This window comes from Manis pentadactyla, chromosome 6 (genome assembly GCF_030020395.1).
Source record: "Manis pentadactyla isolate mManPen7 chromosome 6, mManPen7.hap1, whole genome shotgun sequence".
Lineage (NCBI taxonomy): Eukaryota > Metazoa > Chordata > Mammalia > Pholidota > Manidae > Manis > Manis pentadactyla.
This window is the reverse complement of record NC_080024.1, coordinates 122,541,493-122,566,199: the sequence shown is the minus strand read 5'-3', so window position 1 is coordinate 122,566,199 and position 24,707 is coordinate 122,541,493. Positions and strand designations below refer to the sequence as shown.

Sequence of the window (24,707 nt, the reverse complement as noted above, 5' to 3'; positions counted from 1 at the left end):
TTAGCAGTCACTCCCGATTTTCCCCTTCTGCCAGCCCCTGATCTACATTCTGTATGAATTTGACCACTCTAGTTACCTCTTATAAGTGGAATCATACAATATGCTGCCTTTTGTGTCTGGCTTCTTTCAGTTAGCATAATATTTTCAAGGTTTATCCATGCTGTAATATGTATTAGTTCTTCATTCATTTTTATGGTTGAATAATATCCTAGTGTATGAATAAACCACATTTTGTTTATGTATTCATTAGTCGATGGACATTTAGGTTGTTTATATTTTTTGGCTATTATGAATAATGCTTCTATGAATACAAGTTTTTGCATAGACATGTTTTCATTTCTTTTGGGTTTATACATGGGGAGTTGAATTATTGGGTCATATGATAATTCTATGTTTAACATTTTGAGGAAACATGAAACTGTTTTCAACATAACCACTCTTTTACATTCTCACAGGCAATGTATGAGGGTTCCAGTTTCTCCATAACCTTGCCAATACATGTTATTATGTGTCTTTGATTATAGCCATACTAGTGGGTATGAAGTAATATCTTACTGTGGTTTTGATTTACATTTCTCTGCTGACTAATGATGTTTAACGTCTTTTTATGCCAGCCATTTGTATATCTTCTTTGAAGAAATCTTTATTGAAATCCTTTGCCCTTTTAAAAATGGAATTATTTGTCTTTTTGTTGTTGAGTCACAGGAGTTCATACATATTCTAGATTAGCATTATTTATTTTCTTACACAAATTGTCCATATTGGCTAGTGGGAACCTCTTCAGACTGGCTCCTGTGTCCTTTAATATACCCCCACCATTTTTGAGTACTGTTAACATTTTTAGTGTACTGGATTATGTCCCCTAGAACTTCATACAAATGGAATCTGACAGCATGTACTCTTGTGTTTGGCTTCTTTAGTTCAGCATAAGGTTTTTAAGATTTATGCATGTTGTTGCTTGGGTCAGTAGTTTGTTTCATTGTATTTGTATACACTCAGCAAAGTAGTATTCCACTGTATGGATATACCACACCTTTTTATTCATTTTCTGTTGATGGAATATTTGGGATTTTTGGTCTTCAGCTGTTATAAATAAAGCTGCTGTGAAAATTCTGTCCCAGCTTTTGTGTGGGCTTGTGTATCTGCTTCTCTTGGATAAACACATAGGAGTGAATGGGTGGGTTATAAGTTAAGTGTATTTAATTTTGTAAGAAACTGCCAAGTTATTTTTCTTAAGGGTTGTACTCTTTTACACTCCCAGCAGCAGTGTAGGAGGGTTCTAGTTGTGTGTGTGTGTGTGTGTGTGTGTGTGTGTGTGTAATATATATATATATCCTGTCACTCCCTACCCTCACCCGCTGCAGTGACATCCATGTGTGGGGAGGAGGCGGGTGGGGAGACAGGGCCCACTCACTCTGCTGCAGTAGTAAGTACCCTGAATGTTCTTTTTTAAACACATTCCCAGACTCCTCTTCAGGTTCTCTCCACATGGGCCTGGGCTCTAGCCAAAAAGTCTGAGCCTTATGTTCCTTCCCCTCTCTTCATGCCACTTCTTCTGTCTGGATTGCTGCTCACCTCATCCTCCCCAATTCAGTTTTTCTTAACTCTTCTCTTCTCCAAGGCCAAGGTCAAATGTCAGCTCTGTAAGAACTAGGAGGTCTCCAGGTTCTCATCCTTATTTATCCATCCATCTGTAGCCACAAGAGATCTCTCTCTTCTCTCTTCCCACTCTCCTGCCAGCCTCCCTCCCACAGTCCCACACCTGGTACCTTCCTCAGCTATAAATATCAGAGGAGGGATTGTGTAGTGCACATCTTGCCCACTCCATTCTCTACAGCACACTCAGTGCTGTAGGCCCGATGTGACTCTTTTACTTACAACTGGTCCGTGGTTCCCACTGCCCTTGGGATTAGGAACATATCCTGGCCTCTTCACTAGCCTTAACTCTTGTTCCCTCTCATTCCAGTGTTTTGTATTTTCTGGTATAAAAGCCATTGAGTCATTCTCTATATAGCACAAATCATTTCTAATTTTTCTATTCTTATTTATGCTTCACTGAAATTATTTTCACTGGGATTGGTCCATGTCCTTTTTTACTTTACAGCAAAGATTAGACAGCATTTTGTACCTAATTTTAAGTGCCCTTGTGAGATTTTTTTTCATGCTCATAGCATTTCTGCCAGGTACATGTATCCTGGGAGACCCCATTTGATGAGGTAGACTTGACTTTCCCATCACATTTAATAACCAGTGACCTTGTGTAGTTTTAAGCCAGTTGTCAATGTTATTTTGTATTGGCTATTTGTAAGAGTAAAATCTATTATAAATTGATAATATCTATGATAAATTGATAGAATGATAGCTTGTATTTTTGTTTTAGTCAATGAAAACACAGCAGCTTTGTCAGACAGGCAGGGAACAGGAGAACAGAGAGAGGAGAAAAATAAGCAGAAGGAATAGGTTCAGGGAGTGAGAATACACAGAGGGGTCAAAACATCCTGTTTCAGTCCCCTGCATCTAATCCAGTGCCTGGCACAAAGTACCAAGTAGTCACTGCCTGTCTAGCTACCTGGTTGACTGCAGCTAAGGAACCAGACAATGTGGCATAACTAAGCCAGCACCAGTATTTAAGATGTGTATGCTCAGGAGTTTGTTTCAGGAATAATCTCTGGGTGGGATGCAGTGGCCAAACACAAACACAGAAACGACTGGGCTTGGTTACCTACAGGGCACAAGAGAACAGGGTAGAGAGGACGGGGAGAAGGGGAGGGAAGAGAGAGTAAAACTTCTCTGAGTAAAGCTTTTGGCAGAATTTTGACCTTTTGAACCACTTGAAGTTTCACATAGTAAACAAAAATAATACAACCAGCAAGACTGGGGAAGCAGATAGAGAAAACAGAATGTAAACAAAAACCAACCTAACTGCATTTTGAATGAGTAACAACCACATTGAAGGGAAGGAAGGGAGAAATAACTTTAGTGACTTTGAACGCAGTATTTTGACAATATAACCTAAGATTAAAGGGAAAAAGAACCAAGAACATTTGGTAGGTTTGTTTCTCACAATGGCCCAGGTTAATAATTCTGAAACTACAAAACAGGCAAAAATAGTCTTGGTAGAAATCAGAATAGTGGTTTCTGGGATGATAGAAATGTATTTCTCAGAAGGATGTGGATTACACAAACGTAAATATATGGAAAAACTCATGAAACCTACACTTAAGATCTGTGCATTTCACTATGTAAATTACATATCAATTAAAAAACAATTATTGCAGCCTGGGAAGGCTGGAAATTGCATTAAAGAATCAGAAGTGATTTCTTACTTTGGCTTTTTTTTTTCTTTGTGATTGTTAGCTTAAAAGGTTTTGTTTTAAAACGTATTATCCTGCTTGTCAGCTCACTCTGGCTGCAGCCAGCTGACCTATGGCCCTCCATCCTCCTCTCCCTCTATTTTCCTCCCTCAGAACGCCAGTCCTTTTATGCCCTTTAATCATGCTAGCTCTAGCTTGGATTCTACAGCTGATGAGACCTTAAAGGAGCTGGACCTCTTTTGTCTTAATGCTTCAAAACAGTTTGACAAGATTAGCAGGGGTAGGGACCATGTGATGTCATGGAGATTGTGGTGGCTTTTGGAATTGGCCTGACCTGGGATTGAATCCAAAGATAATCACTATGTGGTCTTGAATCCATCCCCCTTCACCTATTTTCTTCCCTGTAAATGCGATAATAGCACACAACTTGTAGTAGTTGTCAGAGATAAATGAGCCACTCAGGTAGGATACCCATGTGCTTGGCACTTACGGCAGCCGGGAAGCATGGCAGCTGAGGTCCTGGGTGGCTTCTGCCCAGCAGGTGATGCTTACAGTCTTGCATGCCTTCCTCTAGCGCAGGCCACCTGCTGGGGCTCTGGAGCTCCGTGTTCCTTTGCATGTCTTGCAGTACTAATATCAGCTGATGTCTTGTTGAGAGAACTTAACTAAAAGAAACTCATCTCAGACTATCATTATTATATTTTAAGGGTATCAGCATGGAAGTCATGAGTGAGAATAAAATGGTGTCCTCTGATTTTAGCACAGGACCTATGGAAAAAGCTGCCAAACCTTTGCCATTTAAGGATCCCAATTTTGTGGTAAGTATCTAGGGTAGTTTTAAATAAAAAGCAACCATTCCTCAGTGTCTGATCTTGCTGGGCCTGCAGCCCAGGTGACACTGGTGTCCCTTTTCCATCAGTCCAAGTCGCTACCTTTTCTGCCATGGGCTATTATGAGAGGGGTGGGGACAGGAGAAAAGGGGCCCTTCCTGTTGATCTCCCAATGTACCAGTTCCCAAGAATTTTGATGTCCTTGGTGGAATTTGTTAAATGATACAATTTTGAAGGAGGGTCATTTCCATGATGATTATTTGCCTTCTCTTTTGATTTGTCTTAGATGTTTGAAATAACTAAAAGAAGGGCTCTTTTTATTAAGTTTCTTGAAGTAAATCTAAGCTATTGCGCTGTCAAGAAGAAATAGGCTACTCTTCCTTTTGTTCTTGAGGGATAAATAGATTACAGCAATTCAGACTATGCCATTAGAAGTTTCTTTTTTGTTAATTAGTTTAGAAAATACAGTGTTACCAGTGCCTATAGCAGATTTTGACTTTCTTTTCTATTTTATTTTGTCATCTTCATAGGATACAAAGAAAAAAACAAATGTCCAGAAAGCTTGCCATGCCATGATTGAGGTTTACTTGGGTTTCCAGGATCACCAGTAATTTGCAAGACAGAGTTCTGCCCTCAGAAGGGAGTTTAGAGATAATGGTTATGAGTTTAATTTTAACTTTGTAGTAAATTTATTTTAAAGCAATTGGAAATTCATGACTATTGAATCTATAGTGTTAGACCCCAAAAAGGATTGATTCTCTATGTGCATGTAAAAAAACCCTTTTATTTCTACTTCATCACTAGGTAACTCATGGGTTTTGAAAAAACAAAAGCTTTGTTTTTTTATAAGAGTAAAGTGTATGGTATAATATTTCTTAGAAAAGTCTTACGGGTACAAATGATTGCTGACAGAATGAGGCATATATTCTAGTTATCAATGATAAGCATAATTCAGATTCTAAAATGATCATCTCCATTGATTTTTGTTTCTTCTAATCCATGCTTGCTTTCAATTCAAGCACTCTGGCCATGGTGGAGCAGTAGCTGGCAAGAAGAACAGAACCTGGAAGAACCTGAAACAAATTCTCGCTTCGGAAAGGGCATTGCCATGGCAACTGAATGATCCTAACTGTGAGCTATCTAGAGGCGTCTATGTATTAGTGATGCTCAGACTAGGAACTTTCTTACAACCAACCTACATTATTTTATTATGTTTGCATTAATGTAGAAAACAATTTTTTTTTTTTTATTAATAATTATTTTTTTATTGAAGGGTAGTTGACGCACAGTATTACATTACATTAGTTTCAAGTGTACAACACAGTGGTAGAACATTTATATACATAATTCGAGGTTCCAGCTATCACCCTACCAAGCTGTTACATTATCTTGACTATATTCCTTATGCTATACATTACATCCCGGTTACTTATTTATTTTACCATTGGAAGTCTGTCCTTTTTTTTTTTTTTTTGTGAGGGCACCTCTCGTATTTATTGATCAAATGATTGTTAACGACAATAAAATTCTGTATAGGGGAGTCAATGCTCAATGCACAATCATTAATCCACCCCAAGCCTAATTTTCGTCAGTCTCCAATCTTCTGAGGCATAACAAACAAGTTCTTACATGGAGAACAAATTCTTACATAATGAATAAGTTACATAGTGAACAGTACAAGGGCAGTCATCACAGAAACTTTCAGTTTTGCTCATGCATTATGAACTCTAAACAGTCAGTTCAAATACGAATACTCATTTGGTTTTTATACTTGATTTATGTGTGGATACTACATTTCTCTCTTTATTATTATTATTTTTAATAAAATGTTGAAGTGGTAGGTAGATACAAGATAAAGGTAGAAAACATAGTTTAGTGTTGTAAGAGAGCAAATGTAGATGATCAGGTGTGTGCCTGTAGACTATGTGTTAATCCAAGCTAGACCAGGGCAATAAAACATCCACGTATGCAGAAGATTTCTCTCAGAACAGGGGGGGTGAGGTTCTAAGCCTCACCTCTGTTGATCCCCAATTTCTCACCTGATGGCCCCCCTGCGACTGTGCCTGTCTTAGGTTGTTCCTCCCTTGAGGAATCTTACCCGTCTCTGGCTAACCAGTCATCTTCCAGGGCCATACAGGGAAATGTGAAGTTGGTAAGTGAGAGGGAAGCCTTATTGTTTGAAATGGTTAGCTTTTTATTTCTTTGCATATTTATGCCCTGTGGCTTCTATGCCCAGCATTTGTCTTGAGGTATCTTTACCACTTGGAAGAATTATGATACTCGATAAATTTGATACGAGGCACGAATTCTATTTAAGGGCTGTAATTAGGAAGGAAGAAGAAAAGCTATAGAAGTAGCAGGCGGAAGAAAACATGGGAAGATTGATTATTTCTTTGGCATATCTTCTTGTAGAGTAACTTCAGCATGAATAGGTTTTAAGCTACTACTTAAATTGTGCACACACATTAACATAATAGGAGTATAGTTACATAACCAAAGCATATCTGTAATTACCAGCCATCTCCAGTGAAACCAAGAAAACCAGTTAGGCACCTTAGGCATTTGTGAAAACTTATCTATGACATGGTGGATATTGTCCAACTGAACTTGAACAGTCTGAGAGAAATCAGACAAATTAAAACAACCCATTCCTGGGGACTGTTCACATGCCATATGTTCTTTTAACAGTAAATAGTCTGTAGTTGTAAGACTTTGGAGCGCTACAATTTGCACTTCTCCAAATTCTTGGTTGAGTTCCAACAGTATAGATCCAGTCAAATTTGTTGTTTTACTGTATGCACAGGCCAGTTTAGATATCTCCTTCCTCATTCCCATGGCAAGTCCAGGAACGGGTGGGATGAGTGCATCTACAGCTGTAGCAGTGCGTGGATCTTTGTTGGGGTTTTTTGATGATCATCTTCTGGCATGAGTCTTCCAAAGAGTGCTGATGTTGGAAGTTCTTTTTCATATCGTATCTTAGTTCATTTTTGGGGTAGCCCAATTAGGCTTTGATCCTCTGTATAAACACAAACAGACCCTTTGCCTACACTTTTATATGCCCTTTATACCCTTGTGTAGAACTCGTTGGAGGTTACCACACAGGAACTGCCCTTTTTATTTCTTTTCTTTGTTTTTGGTATCACTAATCTACACTTACATGATGAATATTATGCTTACTAGGCTCTCCCCTATACCAGGTCTCCCCTATAAACCCCTTTACAGTCATTGTCCATCAGCATAGCAAAATGTTGTAGAATCACTACTTGCCTTCTCTGTGTTGTACAGCCCTCCCTTTTCTCCTACCCCCCCTTGCATGTTAATCTTAATACCCCCCTACTTCTCCCCCCCTTATCCCTCCCTACCCACCCATCCTCCCCAGTCCCTTTCCCTTTGGTACCTGTTAGTCCATTCTTGAGTTCTGTGATTCTGCTGCTGTTTTGTTCCTTCAGTTTTTCCTTTGTTCTTATATTCCACAGATAAGTGAAATCATTTGGTATTTCTCTTTCTCCGCTTGGCTTGTTTCACTGAGCATAATACCCTCCAGCTCCATCCATGTTGCTGCAAATGATTGGATTTGCCCTTTTCTTATGGCTGAGTAGTATTCCATTGTGTATATGTACCACATCTTCTTTATCCATTCATCTATTGATGGACATTTAGGTTGCTTCCAATTCTTGGCTATTGTAAATAGTGCTGCAATAAACATAGGGGTGCATCTGTCTTTCTCAAACTTGATTGCTGCGTTCTTAGGGTAAATTCCTAGGAGTGCAATTCCTGGGTCAAATGGTAAGTCTGTTTTGAGCATTTTGATGTACCTCCATACTGCTTTCCACAATGGTTGAACTAACTTACATTCCCACCAGCAGTGTAGGAGGGTTCCCCTTTCTCCACAGCCTCGCCAACATTTGTTGTTGTTTGTCTTTTGGATGGCAGCCATCCTTACTGGTGTGAGGTGATACCTCATTGTAGTTTTAATTTGCATTTCTCTGATAATTAGCGATGTGGAGCATCTTCTCATGTGTCTGTTGGCCATCTGTATTTCTTTTTTGGAGAACTGTCTGTTCAGTTCCTCTGCCCATTTTTTAATTGGGTTATTTGTTTTTTGTTTGTTGAGGCGTGAGAGCTCCTTATATATTCTGGACGTCAAGCCTTTATCGGATGTGTCATTTTCAAATATATTCTCCCATACTGTAGGGATCCTTCTTGTTCTATTGATGGTGTCTTTTGCTGTACAGAAGCTTTTCAGCTTAATATAGTCCCACTTACTCATTTTTGCTGTTGTTTTCCTTGCCCGGGGAGATATGTTCAAGAAGAGGTCACTCATGTTTATGTCTAAGAGGTTTTTGCCTATGTTTTCTTCCAAGAGTTTAATGGTTTCATGACTTACATTCAGGTCTTTGATCCATTTTGAGTTTACTTTTGTATATGGGGTTAGACAATGGTCCAGTTTCATTCTCCTACATGTAGCTGTCCAGTTTTGCCAGCACCACCTGTTGAAGAGACTGTCATTTCGCCATTGTATGTCCATGGCTCCTTTATCAAATATTAATTGACCATATATGTCTGGGTTAATGTCTGGATTCTCTAGTCTGTTCCATTGGTCTGTGGCTCTGCTCTTGTGCCAATACCAAATTGTCTTGATTACTATGGCTTTATAGTAGAGCTTGAAGTTGGGGAGTGAGATCCCCCCTACTTTATTCTTCTTTCTCAGGATTGCTTTGGCTATTCGGGGTCTTTTGTGTTTCCATATGAATTTTTGAATTATTTGTTCCAGTTCATTGAAGAATGTTGCTGGTAGTTTCATAGGGATTGCATCAAATCTGTATATTGCTTTGGGCAGGATGGCCATTTTGACGATATTAATTCTTCCTAGCCACGAGCATGGGATGAGTTTCCATCTGTTAGTGTCCCCTTTAATTTCTCTTAAGAGTGACTTGTAGTTTTCAGAGTATAAGTCTTTCACTTCTTTGGTTAGGTTTATTCCTAGGTATTTTATTTTTTTTGATGCAATTGTGAATGGAGTTGTTTTCCTGATTTCTCTTTCTGCTGGTTCATTGTTAGTATACAGGAAAGCCACAGATTTCTGTGTGTTGATTTTGTATCCTGCAACTTTGCTGTATTCTGATATCAGTTCTAGTAGTTTTGGGGTGGAGTCTTTAGGGTTTTTTATGTACAGTATCATGTCATCTGCAAATAGTGACAGTTTAACTTCTTCTTTACCAATCTGGATTCCTTGTATTTCTTTATTTTGTCTGATTGCCGTGGCTAGGACCTCCAGTACTATGTTAAATAACAGTGGAGAGAGTGGGCATCCCTGTCTAGTTCCTGATCTCAGAGGAAATGCTTTCAGCTTCTCGCTGTTCAATATAATGTTGGCTGTGGGTTTATCATAGATGGCCTTTATTATGTTGAGGTACTTGCCCTCTATTCCCATTTTGCTGAGAGTTTTTAACATGAATGGATGTTGAACTTTGTCAAATGCTTTTTCAGCATCTATGGAGATGATCATGTGGTTTTTCTCTTTCTTTTTGTTGATGTGGTGGATGATGTTGATGGACTTTCGAATGTTGTACCATCCTTGCATCCCTGGGATGAATCCCACTTGGTCATGGTGTATGATCCTTCTGATGTATTTTTGAATTCGGTTTGCTAATATTTTGTTGAGTATTTTTGCATCTATGTTCATCAGGGATATTGGTCTGTAGTTTTCTTTTTTGGTGGGGTCTTTGCCTGGTTTTGGTATTAGGGTGATGTTAGCTTCATAGAATGAGTTTGGGAGTATCCCCTCCTCCTCTATTTTTTGGAAAACTTTAAGGAGAATGGGTATTATGTCTTCCCTGTATGTCTGATAAAATTCCGAGGTAAATCCATCTGGCCCGGGGGTTTTGTTCTTTGGTAGTTTTTTGATTACCGCTTCAATTTCGTTGCTGGTAATTGGTCTGTTTAGATTTTCTGTTTCTTCCTGGGTCAATCTTGGAAGGTTATATTTTTCTAGGAAGTTGTCCATTTCTCCTAGGTTTCCCAGCTTGTTAGCATATAGGTTTTCATAGTATTCTCCAATAATTCTTTGCATTTCTGTGGGGTCCGTCGTGATTTTTCCTTTCTCGTTTCTGATACTGTTGATTTGTGTTGACTCTCTTTTCTTCTTAATAAGTCTGGCTAGAGGCTTATCTATTTTGTTTATTTTCTCAAAGAACCAGCTCTTGGTTTCATTGATTTTTGCTATTGTTTTATTCTTCTCAATTTTATTTATTTCTTCTCTGATCTTTATTATGTCCCTCCTTCTGCTGACCTTAGGCCTCATTTGTTCTTCTTTTTCCAATTTCGATAATTGTGACATTAGACCATTCATTTGGGATTGCTCTTCCTTTTTTAAATATGCTTGGATTGCTATATACTTTCCTCTTAAGACTGCTTTTGCTGTGTCCCACAGAAGTTGGGGCTTAGTGTTGTTGTTGTCATTTGTTTCCATATATTGCTGGATCTCCATTTTGATTTGGTCATTGATCCATTGATTATTTAGGAGCGTGTTGTTAAGCCTCCATGTGTTTGTGAGCCTCTTTGCTTTCTTTGTACAGTTTATTTCTAGTTTTATGCCTTTGTGTTCTGAAAAGTTGGTTGGTAGGATTTCAATCTTTTGGACTTTTCTGAGGCTCTTTTTGTGGCCTAGTATGTGGTCTATTCTGGAGAATGTTCCATGTGCACTTGAGAAGAATGTATATCCCGCTGCTTTTGGATGTAGAGTTCTATAGATGTCTATTAGGTCCATCTGCTCTACTGTGTTGTTCAGTGCTTCCGTGTCCTTACTTATTTTCTGCCCAGTGGATCTATCCTTTGGGGTGAGTGGTGTGTTGAAGTCTCCTAGAATGAATGCATTGCAGTCTATATCCCCCTTTAGTTCTGTTAGTATTTGTTTCACATATGCTGGTGCTCCTGTGTTGGGTGCATATATATTTAGAATGGTTATATCCTCTTGTTTGACTGAGCCCTTTATCATTATGTAGTTTCCTTCTTTATCTCTTGTTACTTTCTTTGTTTTGAAGTCTATTTTGTCTGATATTAGTACTGCAACCCCTGCTTTCTTCTCGCTGTTGTTTGCTTGAAATATGTTTTTCCATCCCTTGACTTTTAGTCTGTACATGTCTTTGGGTTTGAGGTGAGTTTCTTGTAAGCAGCATATAGATGGATCTTGCTTTTTTATCCATTCTATTACTCTATGTCTTTTGATTGGTGCATTCAGCCCATTAACATTTAGGGTGACTATTGAAAGATATGTACTTATTGCCATTGCAGGCTTTAAATTCGTGGTTACCAAAGGTTCAAGGTTAGCCTCTTTAGTATCTTACTGCCTAACTTAGCTCGCTTATTGAGCTGTTATATACACTGTCTGGAGATTCTTTTCTTCTCTCCCTTCTTGTTCCTCCTCCTCGATTCTTCATATGTTGGGTGTTTTGTGCTGTGCTCTTTCTAGGAGTGCTCCCATCTAGAGCAGTCCCTGTAAGATGTTCTGTAGTGGTGGTTTGTGGAAAGCAAATTCCCTCAGCTTTTGTTTGTCTGGGAATTGTTTAATCCCACCGTCATATTTGAATGATAGTCGTGCTGGATACAGTATCCTTGGTTCAAGGCCCTTCTGTTTCATTGTATTAAATATATCATGCCATTCTCTTCTGGCATGTAAAGTTTCTGTTGAGAAATCTGACGTTAGCCTGATGGGTTTCCCTTTATAGGTGACCTTTTTCTCTCTAGCTGCCTTTAACACTCTTTCCTTGTCCTTGATCTTTGCCATTTTAATTATTATGTGTCTTGGTGTTGCCCTTCTTGGATCCTTTCTGTTGGGGGTTCTGTGTATTTCCGTGGTCTGTTCGATTACTTCCTCCCCCAGTGTGGGGAAGTTTTCAGCAATTATTTCTTCTAAGATACTTTCCATCTCTTTTCCTCTCTCTTCTTCTTCTGGGACCCCTATAATACGGATATTGTTCCTTTTGGATTGGTCACACAGTTCTCTTAACATTGTTTCATTCCTGGAGATCCTTTTGTCTCTCTCTATGTCAGCTTCTATGCGTTCCTGTTCTCTGGTTTCAGTTCCATCAATGGCCTCTTGCATTCTATCCATTCTGCTTATAAACCCTTCCAGAGTTTGTTTCATTTCTGCGATCTCCTTTCTGGCATCTGTGATCTCCTTCCGGACTTCATCCCATTTCTCTTGCGTATTTCTCTGCATCTCTGTCAGCATGTTTATGATTCTTATTTTGAATTCTTTGTCAGGAAGACTGGTTAGGTCTGTCTCCTTCTCTGGTGTTGTCTCTGTGATCTTTGTCTGCCTGTAGCTTTGCCTTTTCATGGTGATAGGAATAGTCTGCAGAACTGGGACGAGTGACGGCTGGAAGGACTTCCTTTCTTGTTGGTTTGTGGCCCTCCTCTCCTGGGAGAACAGCGACCTCTAGTGGCTTGTGCTGGGCAGCTGCGCGCAGACAGGGTTTCTGCTTCCTGCCCGGCTGCTATGGAGTTAATCTCCGCTGTTGCCATGGGCGTGGCCTGGCTCGGGCAGCTGCTCCAAAGTGGTGGAGTTGCGTTGGAGCAGGAGCGGCTGGGAGGCTATTTATCTCCGTAAGGGGCCTGCCTGCTCCCTGCAGCCCAGGGGTTAGGGTGCCCAGAGATCCCGGATTCCCTACCTCTGGATTAAGTGACCCGCCCTGCCCCTTTAAGACTTCCAAAAAGCACCCGCCAAAACAAAACAACGACCACAAAAAAAAAAAATAAATAAGAAAAAAAAAATTTTTTAATTAAAAAAAAAAAAAAGTTTTTAATAAAAAATAAAAAAGAAAAAAGAAAAGGGGGTGGTCGTTCGTTTTTCTTTATTCTCCGGTGCCAGCCTCAGGCCTCTGCTCACCGGTCTTTCTGCCCTGTTTCCCTAGTATTGGGGTCCCTATCCCTTTAAGACTTCCAAAAAGCGCTTGCCAAAACAAAACAGCAAAAAAGCAAAAAAAAATGGTCGCGCACTTTTCTTATGTCCTCTGTCGCCCAGCCTCCAGTGCCCGCTCACTGTTCTTGCTGCCCTGTTTTCCTAGTATCCAGGGCCCTGCACTCTGGTCCGGATGGCTGGGGCTGGGTGCTCGGCTGTCCTGGGCTCCGTCTCCCTCCCGCTCTGCCTGCTCTTCTCCCGCCGGGAGCTGGGGGGATGGGTGCTTGGCTCCCGCGGGGCTGGGGCTTGTATCTTACCCCCTTCGCGAGGTGCTGGGTTCTCTCAGGTGCGGATGTGGTCTGGATATTGTCCTGTGTCCTCTGGTCTTTATTCTAGGAAGGGTTGTCTTTGTTATATTTTCATAGATATATGTTGTTTTGGGAGGAGATTTCCGCTGCTCTACTCACGCCGCCATCTTCCGCCACCTCAGAAAACAATTTTTAGCTTACAAGTTTTATAATGGCACCAATATAGGGAGATTATTTATATATTTCCTTATAACTGTGTCTGTGTTGAATCTGTGTTGTCCTGGATGTGTGGTTTTTAGAGTTACTGCTAATATTTCAATCTGGAAAAATAGATCATGATACGATAATACTGGTGTTATCATATGATAATAGCTGGTGTAAAGTTTGCTACTGGGCAAACCTCTGGTTCAAATGTCTACTTTTAAAATTTGTTCCCTAGAAGAAGATTGCCCAAGATTAAGGAGGGTTTCTAATAACCAGTTTAAAGGTCAGTTCTCTTTCACTGTATGAGCTGGTATTTTCAAGAGTAAATGCTTTATGGTTCAGTATCTCCAAATCTGTGTAAACCATATGTTCTGTTCAACTCCACTGGAAAGTCCAGGTTCAAAGTTCCCCCCATCTTCTGTCCCACTGCATATCTTTCATGGAGTGACTCAGGTCAGTGATATGAGCTAGGCAGTTGTCTGGGTGTAGACTTTCCGGGCCCTGGATGCTCAGGTCCACTTAGTGGGTTGTTTGGCATCTCATTGCGATCAGCTCACATAGCCTGACACACTGAAAGTGGTTTGTGGGCAGATGAGCTTTCCGGCCTTTCCATTGAGAGAAGGATCCCAGGTGACAGGGCAGAGTTTGGTCCAGACCCTGCACTTGGTCGATGCCATACTGCAGCACTTTCCCAGATAATACTGTGCATACTAAATCACAGAGTAAAAATTTCAGTAATATTTTTGAATAGTATTTTAAGTAAAAAAGCAGAGGATCTGAATGTTTAAAAGCCAATTTAGGTGAAAAGCAGTATGGAGATTCCTCAAAAAACTAAAATAGAAATGCCATTTGTCCCAGGAATTCCACTCCTAGGAATTTACCCTAAGAATGCAGCAGCCCAGTTTGAAAAAGACAGATGCACCCCTATGTTTATCACAGCACTATTTACAATAGCCAAGAAAGGAAGCAACCTAAGTGTCCACCAGTAGATGAATGGATAAAGAAGATGTGGTACACAAGGAAGTGAAAGACCTATACCCTGAAAACTACAAGACACTCTTTTTTTTTTTTCTTTGGTATCATTAATTTATAATTACATAAGCGACATTATGGTTACTACACTCCCCCCATCAGCAAGTCCCCCCGACATACCCCATTACACTCACTGTCCATCAGCGTAGTAAGATGCTGTAGAATCACTGTCTTCTCTGTGTTGTATAGCCCTCCCCATGCCCCCCAGCCCCTACATTATGTCTCCTAATCATAATGCCCCTTTTCCCCCCTTGTCCCTCCCTACCCACCCATCCTCCCCAGTCCCTATCCCTTTGGTAACTGTTAGTCCATTCTTGGGTTCTGTGAGTCTGCTGCTGTTTTGTTCCTTCAGTATTTTTCTTTATTCTTATACTGCACAGATGAGTGAAATCATTTGATACTTGTCTTTCTCCACCTGGCTTATTTTACTGAACATAAAAACCTCTAGCTACATCCATGTTGTTGCAAATGGTAGGATTTATTTTCTTCTTATGGCTGAATAATATTCCATTGTGTATATGTACCACATCTTCTTTATCCATTCATCTACTGATGGACACTTAGGTTGCTTCCATTTCTTAGCTATTGTAAATAGTGCTGTGATAAACATAGGGGTGCATATGTCTTTTTCAAACTGGGCTGCTGCATTCTTAGGGTAAATTTCTAGGAGTGGAATTCCTGGGTTAAATGGTATTTCTATTTTGAGTTTTTTAACTAACCTCCATACTGCTTTCCACAATGGTTGAACTAATTTATATTCCCACTCCCACCAGCAGTGTAGAAAGGTTCCCCTTTCTCCACCTCCTTGCCAACATTTGTTGTTTGTCTTTTGGATGGTGGCCATCCTTACTGGTGTGAGGTGATATCTCAATGTGGTTTTAATTTGCATTTCTCTGATGATTAGCGATGTGGAGCATCTTTTCATGTGTCTGTTGGCCATCTGAATTTCTTCTTTGGAGAAGTGTCTGTTCAGATTCTCTGCCCATTCTTTAATTGGATTATTTACTTTTTGTTTGTTGAGGTGCATGAGCTCTTTATATATTTTGAATGACAATCCTTTGTCAGATATATCATTTATGAATATATTCTCCCATACTATAGGATGTCTTTTTGTTCTATTGATGATGTCCTTTGCTGTACGGAAGCTTTTTACAAGACACTCTTAAGAGAAGTTAAAGAGGACACTAACAAATGGAAATTCATCCCATGCTCTTGGCTAAGAAGAATTAATATTGTTAAAATGGCCATCTTGCCTGAAGCAATCTACAGATTCAGTGCTATCCCTATCAAAATACCAACAGCATCCTTCAACAAACTGGAACAAATAGTTCTAAAATTCATGTGGAACCACAGAAGAGCCCGAATAGCCAAAGCAATCCTGAGAAGGAAGAATAAAGCAGGGGGGTATTATGCTCCCCAACTTCAAGCTCTACTACAAAGTCACAGTAATCAAGACAATTTCGTACTGGCATAAGAACAGACCCACAGACCAGTGGAACAGAATAGAGAGCCCAGATATTAACCCAAACACATATATTCAATTAATATATGATAAAGGAGCCATGGACATACAATGGGGAAATGACAGCCTCTTCAACAGCTGGTGTTGGCAAAACTGGACAGCTACATGTAGAGAATGAAACTGGATCATTGTCTAAACCCATGCACAAAAATAAATTCTAAATGGATCAAAGACCTGAATATAAGTCATGAAACCATAAAACTCTTAGGAAAAAACATAGGCAGAAATCTCTTGGACATAAACATGAGCAACTTCTTCATGAACATATCTCCCTGGGCAATGGAAACAAAAGCAAAAATGAACAAGTGGGACTATATCAAGCTGAAAAGCTTCTGTACAGCAAAGGACACCACCAATAGGACAAAAAGGCATCCTACAATATGGGAGAATGTATTCATAAATGACAGATCCGATAAAGGGTTGACATCCAAAATATATAAAGAGCTCACGCACCTCAACAAACAAAAAGTAAATAATCCAATTAAAAAATGGGCAGAGAATCTGAACAGACACTTCTCCAAAGAAGAAATTCAGATGGCCAACAGACACATGAAAAGATGCTCCACATCACTAATCATCAGAGAAATGCAAATTAAAACCACAGTGAAATATCACCTCACACCAGTAAGGATCGCCACCATCCAAAAGACAAACAACAACAAATGTTGGCGAGGAGGTGGAGAAAGGGGAAGCTTTCTACACTGCTGGTGGGAATGTAAATTAGTTCAACCAGTGTGGAAAGCAGTATGGAGGTTCCTCAAAAAATTAAAAATAGAAATGCCATTTGACACAGGAATTCCACTCCTAGGAATTTACCCTAAGAATGCAGCAGCCCAGTTTGAAAAAGACATATGCACCCCTATGTTTATCACAGCACTATTTACAACAGCCAAGAAATGGAAGCAACCTAAGTGTCCATCGGTAGATGAATGCATAAAGATGTGGTACATATACACAATGGAATATTATTCAGCCATAAGAAGAAAACAAGTCCTACCATTTGCAATAACATGGATAGAGCTAGAGGGTATTTTGCTCAGTGAAATAAGCCAGGCAGAAAAAGACAAGTATCAAATGATTTCACTCATCTGTGGAGTATAAGAACAAAAAAAAAAACTGAAGGAACAGAACAGCAGCAGACTCACAGAACCCAAGAATGGACTAACAGTTACCAAAGGGAATGGGACTGGGGAGGATAGGTCGGAAGGGAGGGATAAGGGGGAAAAAGGGGGGGCATTACTATTAGCAGACATAATGTAGCAGGGGTCACGGGAAGGGCTGTACAACACAGAGAAGACAAACAGTGATTCTATAACATTTTACTACGCTGATGGACAGTGACTAATGGGGTATGTGGGGTCACTTGCTGATGGGGGAAGTCTAGTAAACATAATGTTCCTCATGTAATTGTATATTAATGATACCAAAAAAAAAAAAAGATGTGGTACATATACACAATGGAATATTATTCAGCCATAAGAAGAAAACAAATCCTACCATCTACCACAACATGGATGGAGCTAGAGGGTATTATGCTCAGTGAAATAAGCCAGGCAGAGAAAGACAAGTACCAAATGATTTCACTCATCTGTGGATCCTAAGAATAAAGCAAAAACTGAAGGAACAAAATAGCAGCAGACTCACAGAACCTAAGAATGGACTAACAGTTGCCAAAGGGAAAGGGGCTGGGGGTTGTGGGTGGGACGGGAGGGAGAAGGGGAATGAGGGGCATTACAATTAGCACACATAATGTGGTGGGGCATGGGGAAGGCATTATAGCACAGAGAAGACAAGTAGTTATTCTATAGCATCTTACTACGTTGATGGACAGTGACTGTAATGTGGTATGTGGTGGGGACTTGATAATGGGGGGAATCTAGTAACCACAGTGTTGCTCATGTAATTGTATATTAATGATACAAAAAAAAAGCCAATTTAGTTGTCTTTTTTTCTACCCCCAGATTTCAGTATTGATGCTCCTCCATCTTTTAAACCAGCTAAGAAGTATTCTGATGTTTCAGGTCTTCTTGTGAGTATAATTACATGTCTGTGTCTTATAACATTGAATTGAAAAGAAAAGTTCAGAGTACTGTCTATTTTTTCAGCAATGTTGAATATTGACCACCATTGGTCCTGCCTGGAACCTGCATACTTTGATTTCGTATTGAGTTTGTGAAGCATTCATACATTTATTTTAGAGTTGCTACAACCTTGCTTCAGAAAGCAGGAGACCCTAGTTTCATTTCCCCTTCCTCTGCTCGTTAACTATATGAGATAACATCAAAGAAACAACTATTTCTTTTTTTTAATGCTGAAGTTTAAAAAGTTTCCTACATTTTAGAGATGACTGTACTTTTAAAAAAAATATTTCAACTTCTCTAAGAAGGCACTATGGTAAAGGCAGTGATTCTCAAATTTATTTTTAAGCATCAGTACCCCTTTTCCAAATGAAATATTGTATAGAATCCCCTTGAGCCCACCTCCATTCTGTGGTCCATGTGGATTTGGTCCTCTGTCCTTCTCCTCTCTTGCCACCACAGTGACCTCTGAAGTGCTTCTGGGGAATACAGTTTAAAACAGCAGAATAGTCGGACAAGTGGGACTTGGGCAAGTCACCGACCTCAGGAACCTCAAAGAACCTCATTTCCTTTTTGTCCGAATGTGGATGGAGTATGGAACTTCCAGTTTGCCTTCTTCATCCTTTTCACCACTATTCAATTTGGAAGATGAGATTTTTATCATAATTATAGAAATAATAAGGCACTTTACTTTTTAAAACTCATGCATATCACTTAAATGGTTTATATTTTTATAAAAATGTATGACTCCAACTTCTGTAACTAACATTATTGAAACTCATTTTACATTGGGAAAGATTTGTGTTTTCATTGTATTTTTGAAAAAAAAATGTTAATTATACTCTCTCAATTAGTCATATGTTTTACCTTTTTCTCCAGAGAGCACACACTCCCTAGTATACTACAAACTTTTAAAAGTAGACCCTGAAGTACAATATCCTAAAAAACAATGAGGAGAGTAGAAGTGTGATACAATGGTGTGTATGTGTGTGGTGGGTTCTGTTTTCACCCATCCATGGGCTCGTAAAGGGCCCCTTAGGGGACTTCAAATTCAGAGAAGTGTTGTAGCCTTATGCTATCTCTTATCAACACTGAAAACAGTTACCTCATATATTTGACCCATTTTAATAGTTATTTATGGCAGGAGAGTTAGTCTGGCACCAGTTATTCTATTATGACCCAAAGGGGATATTTCTCCCTGTACCATTTTGTATTGAGTTTGTGAAAGTCATGGTTGATGGCCAGATTTCAAGTGGTCCCTTAAAATGTAGCTTTATCCTCACCATCATCAGGCTGCCTGTCTGCTTGTGCCATGGTTTTCACACACTTGGAGGCATAAGAATCATTCTGAGAAGCATTGTTCCAGACCCCTTTATCCCATTGGCAAAGCACTTGTCATGTTCTACATGACCTAAAACCTCTTCCCCAACTGTATGTAAGAATTAAAAAATTCTGAGTATACAAAAACTGAAAGATAATCCCATAGAAGATTTGGCTAAAAGGATATGAATGGACAATTACAAGGAAGGAATACAGATGACCAATAAGTATATAATTCAGCCTCACTGATAATAAGGAAGAGGCTCATCAGGTAGGGAAGAAGTGAAGACATTTGATTATATACATTGTCACTAACACAGAGAAACAGATATCCTCATCCATTGCTGTTTTGAGGTGGGAATCTACATTGGTACACTTCCTTGGACGATAGCTTGGCACTACCAAAAAAGCAAAAGCCTAAGACCCAGCAATTTGCTTTCTAGGCAACTCCTTAGAAAAGCAGTATGTACAAGAGCTTCATGCAGACACTTAGGAGAAAATGTGTAAGCAAAATACTGGAACCAACATAAAGGTCAACCAACAGGGTGGCTGGTGGGGGTGTTTTCATATTATTCTGCAAGCTTGATGTATATGTAATAACATGAATAAATCTCCAAGATACATTGTTTACCGAAAGGTGCAAAACATTGTAAGTGTATGTTAACACACTCTCACATACTCACAAAAGAATTGGGTAATTTCTATGGTGTGTTTAGATATGTGTATAAAGATATATATAAGCAAGATCTGGAAGGGTGCCCACCTAGCAATGGTTTTCCTCAGGGGAAGACAAAGGACTTTTGGATGGTAGATGGTGGTAAAGGACTTTAGTCTATTCATAATGTTTTCTTCTTTTTTTTGGAGGAGAACGTGATCACCTGTCACTTGTATGAATTAAAGTTCTGGTAATTAAAAAATAAAGCCCTGCTCATGTTTGCATTGGTCCACCTGTTCCCAGCCAGCCAAGTGGCTATTTACCCTGTGCTGGGGCATGGCATGGCTGCATGCAAGGTCACATCTGTGTTTAACCCTGTTACAAAGCTATGGAAAGTACTGTAGTTCTGGGTGAGGTGGGGGAGCAATGAACACTGCAGCAGGGGGAGCAAGTCACCCTGCAGCAAGAAAGGCCTTAAAGCAATTTGCTGCCTGCCCTCTGGGAAGGTAGGCTTGAGGAGTGGAATCCAGAGAAGGACAGATTGTAGGAGGGCAGTTCTTTATTGTTCAGCTCTAGAGTGTCACCTCGTAGCCTCGTTTCTGTTCAGAGTACTGGTCACGTCTGGTTTGTGTACGTTTCTGTGAGCGACCTTCTTGCTGGTACCACAATATCTGTTCTCTGCATTATTTGTTTCACAGGCTTCTCGGCAGTGAGGTCTGCACTTGGGAGGGCCAACTCGGCACAGTTTGGCAGTGGAAGTGAGGCAGCCACAGAAATGGAGCCCGGTTGGGGCTTGTTCATATGTGGAGTCCTTATGATCAAAGCAAGAGGCACCTGCCTGCATTCCTGCTTGGAACTGTGGGGCAGCCTTCCCTGCCAGTTAGTTCATCTAACTGCCTCAAGTCCAGGAGCCCTCAAAAGGGACTTGTTGCTGTTTTTCTATTTAAGCCTTTCTTTATATTACTGTCATTAAAGGAAATGTGGCACAGAAAGGCAATATATAGATTAAGCCAGAGGATCGAAGTTTTATTACAGAGAGCTTTAATTAATCTTAGCTTTTTAGAAAATAATCTCATTTTCCTGACATGCAGACATTGAATGCCTTAGGAAGATCCCCAGTGACGGAGTAGAAGACTTATTCGAGTCTGAAAAACCTATGACTAAGTTCCATTCAGCTTGCTGCTGCTTCACTGAGCCTCCCTCCCTTATGAACTCACAGCATTGCTAAGTCTAGGTCCACACAGAGATGATCAGCATGGCAGCAGACAAGCCTCACTTGACAAACTGAATATTACCTGTCTAGACTTTAATGGCATCTTTTATAATTTTTTAAAAGGAGTTCCAAATGACTCACCCTCATGTTTAATGTTTCAAAAGCTGTAGAAGACACACCTTGAGCTATATAGTAAGTGAATTATTTTCTCCACTTTGTACTTGGGGAAAAAAGACCAAAAGAGAATTTTTATATGCCAGTGAGAAACAAATTCTCTTTTCTGTGATTGTCCATTTATTTGTTCATTTAGTCACTCATTCATTATTTGTTGTTGAAACACTAACCAAACGCCGCCTGTTCACCCTATATTATACTTGGAGCTGGGAAACAATGATAAGCAAAAGACAGGGTTCCCGCCTCATGTAGTCTTACAGCTTAGATATTAGTTAAAAAGGCATGCAGATAATAAATGTAAAAGTAACAGAGATAACCATTCCACAGAGGTGAATGTGGTGAGGTGAAAGTCAGGGTGGGGTTCTGACAGCTGGGGAGCAGATACGGCTTCTCTGATTATATGACTGGGGGCTGAGTCCTGAAGGGTAAGCTGGTGATTACAGAGCACAGTTGGCCAGGGTAGGGGTCTCTCTCAAGGAAAGAGTGAGTGGAGCATTACAGGAAGGACTGAGAGCCAGGACAGTTGGAACCAGAGAGTGGGGACATGTGGCTGGGGAAGAAACTTGGGAAGGTGGGAGCCCAGGCCTGCTTTCAGGGTCTGAAGAGCCAGGCTGAGGACCTTGGCCTTTTTGTCCTGAGAACAGAGAAGCGCTGAGAGATTTTTGTGCCGAGGAATGACGTGATCAGAATTGCAAGCTGTAAAGATGACCCTAGCCGTAGTTGCCGGATGGCAGTCTCTTCCAGTGGAAGAGTGGGGGTGGGTGGCCAGTCCAGGACTGCAGTGTAGCCCAGGGAGCTGTGGAAGTGGCCTGGGATGGGGGCGGAAGAGCTGGACAGGAGTGCCCTTGGAATGGGTGGAATGTAACAGGGTGGGATGGGTGTGCCCAGCATGCACTGGAGGTGCCGCTCCCTGCCTTGGGGAGCAGATCTGACAGACTTGTTTGAAGCAGGTGAGAAGTTGAAGGCAGGGATCTGGGAGGGATGATCCTCATGAATTCAGTTTTGGACCTATTGCTTGTAGCCCTTGAGGCACCAGCCAGAAGAGTGTCTGATGTGGTTATTCCTCTTCCGTTCATACCCTAAAGTATTTCTCGAGTCAGAAAGATTAACTAGCCTTTGTCAAAAGAGCAATTTAATGATCTTGGTGACAGAGTAAGATATAATGAAAATGTATTTCACTTCAGTAAAACAGAAAAATAGTTTTAAACTTGAGCTTAAATATTCACCACTAACAACTTTCTGCCCTTTTCTATGCCTGTTTCCTACCCAGGCCAAGTACACAGACCCCCAGAGCAAGCTGCGGTTCAGCACCATTGAGGAGTTTTCCTATATTCGGAGGTTGCCGTCTGATGTAGTTACTGGCTATCTGGCCTTGAGAAAGGCCACAAGCATTGTTCCTTGAGCCTTGAGAAATGGAGACCAAGTGGAAAACTGTTTCAAAGGCAGACATTGGATTCATGATTTTGTTTGATGGAAACAAACTCATTCTGCTGTCAATCTGGAAATGTCAAGTGCTGTGCCTTGGAAAGAATGTTTGGCTTTAATCTAAGGGTGTTTTTTCTCTGTTTTCCCTCCAAGTGTGATATATCCTGTTGAATTAAACTTCAGTTGTTGCCTCAAGTAAAGTTGTTTAACAAGAACATACAAAATTGTGTTTTTAATTTAACCCAGGTACAATCCCCTGAATTTTGTTTCAAAGTTGTGAACACTCCTACAACACATTTAAAGACTCTACAGTGAATTCTGACAATGGGGCTGGATTATTCCTGATCCTGGTGACTCCCTCTTTAAAGGACGTTAGTTTTTATTTTTTATGAGAATGCTGGGAGGAGACCCAAACATGGGACTGGAAAAGAAAGAGCTTTATAACTCAGCCTTGTTGCGGTGGGCCAGTCCTTGCCCCATGCCTCAGTATGAATCAGGCTCTCTTGCCAGCCTCCAAACTGAGAGGAAAGTGTGTCTGTTATTTAAGCCACCCAGTCTGTGGCATTTGTCACTGCAACCAGAGGTGAATAGAATGCCAGCCCTGGCCCCAGTTCAGGAGGCATAGGGTATGAACAGAAAGGCTTCTTCTTTCTGGTACAGGATGCTACCCCTTTGACTGAAGCCTGTTCCAAAATGGCATTGTTTGCTTCCCCATCCTACAAGAAGAGCAATCCTGGGCCAGGAGAAGGTGAGTGTGGGAACATGCCCTGGGTCTTCTGGAGTCCTACTTCCATATTTCTCTAAGGAGAACAATGGAGACAGGCCCTGGGGCTTCTGGGCCAGAGTTGCCTCTGCTTTGGGGAGTTAGGTGCCCAGGTACCTTTTCTTTCTGAGGGAAAGCCCCTCCTGCACCCCTTTCTAGGCTTGTGGAAACTAAGCCAACAGTCAGCTGGGAGGGTAGCCTGCTGGGTAAGGGGCAGCTGCCTGGAAGCTGGCTTCCTTTTCTCCAGGTGTGGCAGCCTATGTGCCATTCAGCATCTTCTCCAGTAACTTGTGATGACAGTGGGAGGGGTGCTGAACGGCTCCCTGTTCCCCCACATAAAGAAACAGGTGGTAGCCAGGAGAGGCGGGGAACCTTTCCTAAGCCCGTGAGCCTGAAGCATTTGAGCCTCTGGTGCAGAGGTCCTCCAACCCGAATAACAGAAACACCTGAGGCCTTGTAACACATAGTGGGGTCCCCACTCTCACAGAGTCTGATTCAGTAGGTCCAAAGGGACCTAGTATCTGCCTTTGTAACAAGTCATGCTGATGGTGCTGGTCTGGGGACCTCACTTGGAAACCCACTGCTGAGACAGAAGTTCTCTGGAAGGACCAGAAGCTGCCCCCTGCATTCCCGTTTGCTCCTGCACATCCTGCCAGCAGTTGGCCTGGGAAAACCCCCGTTTCCCTTTTGGTAGAAACAAGGAGTGAGTCAAGGGCCCTTCTGGCTTCACTTCCACCTGCTATTATACAAAGAAAATGGGACAGGTCCACTTCTTTTTCATGAAGGCCCCTCGGTTAGTGCCTCACTGTCCAACTCTAACCATTTCTAAGAATGGAAATTCTAATAATTTCTAACACTGATTGCTGGGCACTTTCTGAGTCCTAAATGTTCAGACTCCTGGGCCAGGGGCCAGGGTGAATGAGAATCCCTGCCCTGCACACACCCCCATGGGGCCCCAGAGACCATT

The 24,707-nt window shown here is 40.9% G+C and overlaps 1 protein-coding gene across 1 annotated transcript in view; it reads left to right on the top strand.

Moving 5' to 3' along the window:
* Positions 1 to 23,192, top strand: part of INO80C (INO80 complex subunit C) — a 39,659-nt gene extending 16,467 nt beyond the window's left edge. The window contains exons 2-5 of the mRNA XM_036931556.2: positions 4,022 to 4,132; positions 5,164 to 5,275; positions 18,074 to 18,141; positions 22,823 to 23,192. Of these exons, the coding sequence (XP_036787451.1) occupies positions 4,022 to 4,132; positions 5,164 to 5,275; positions 18,074 to 18,141; positions 22,823 to 22,954 (423 nt within the window). The 3' untranslated portion in view covers positions 22,955 to 23,192. The remainder of the gene's footprint in view (positions 1 to 4,021; positions 4,133 to 5,163; positions 5,276 to 18,073; positions 18,142 to 22,822) is intronic.
* Positions 23,193 to 24,707: the final 1,515 nt, after the last annotated feature.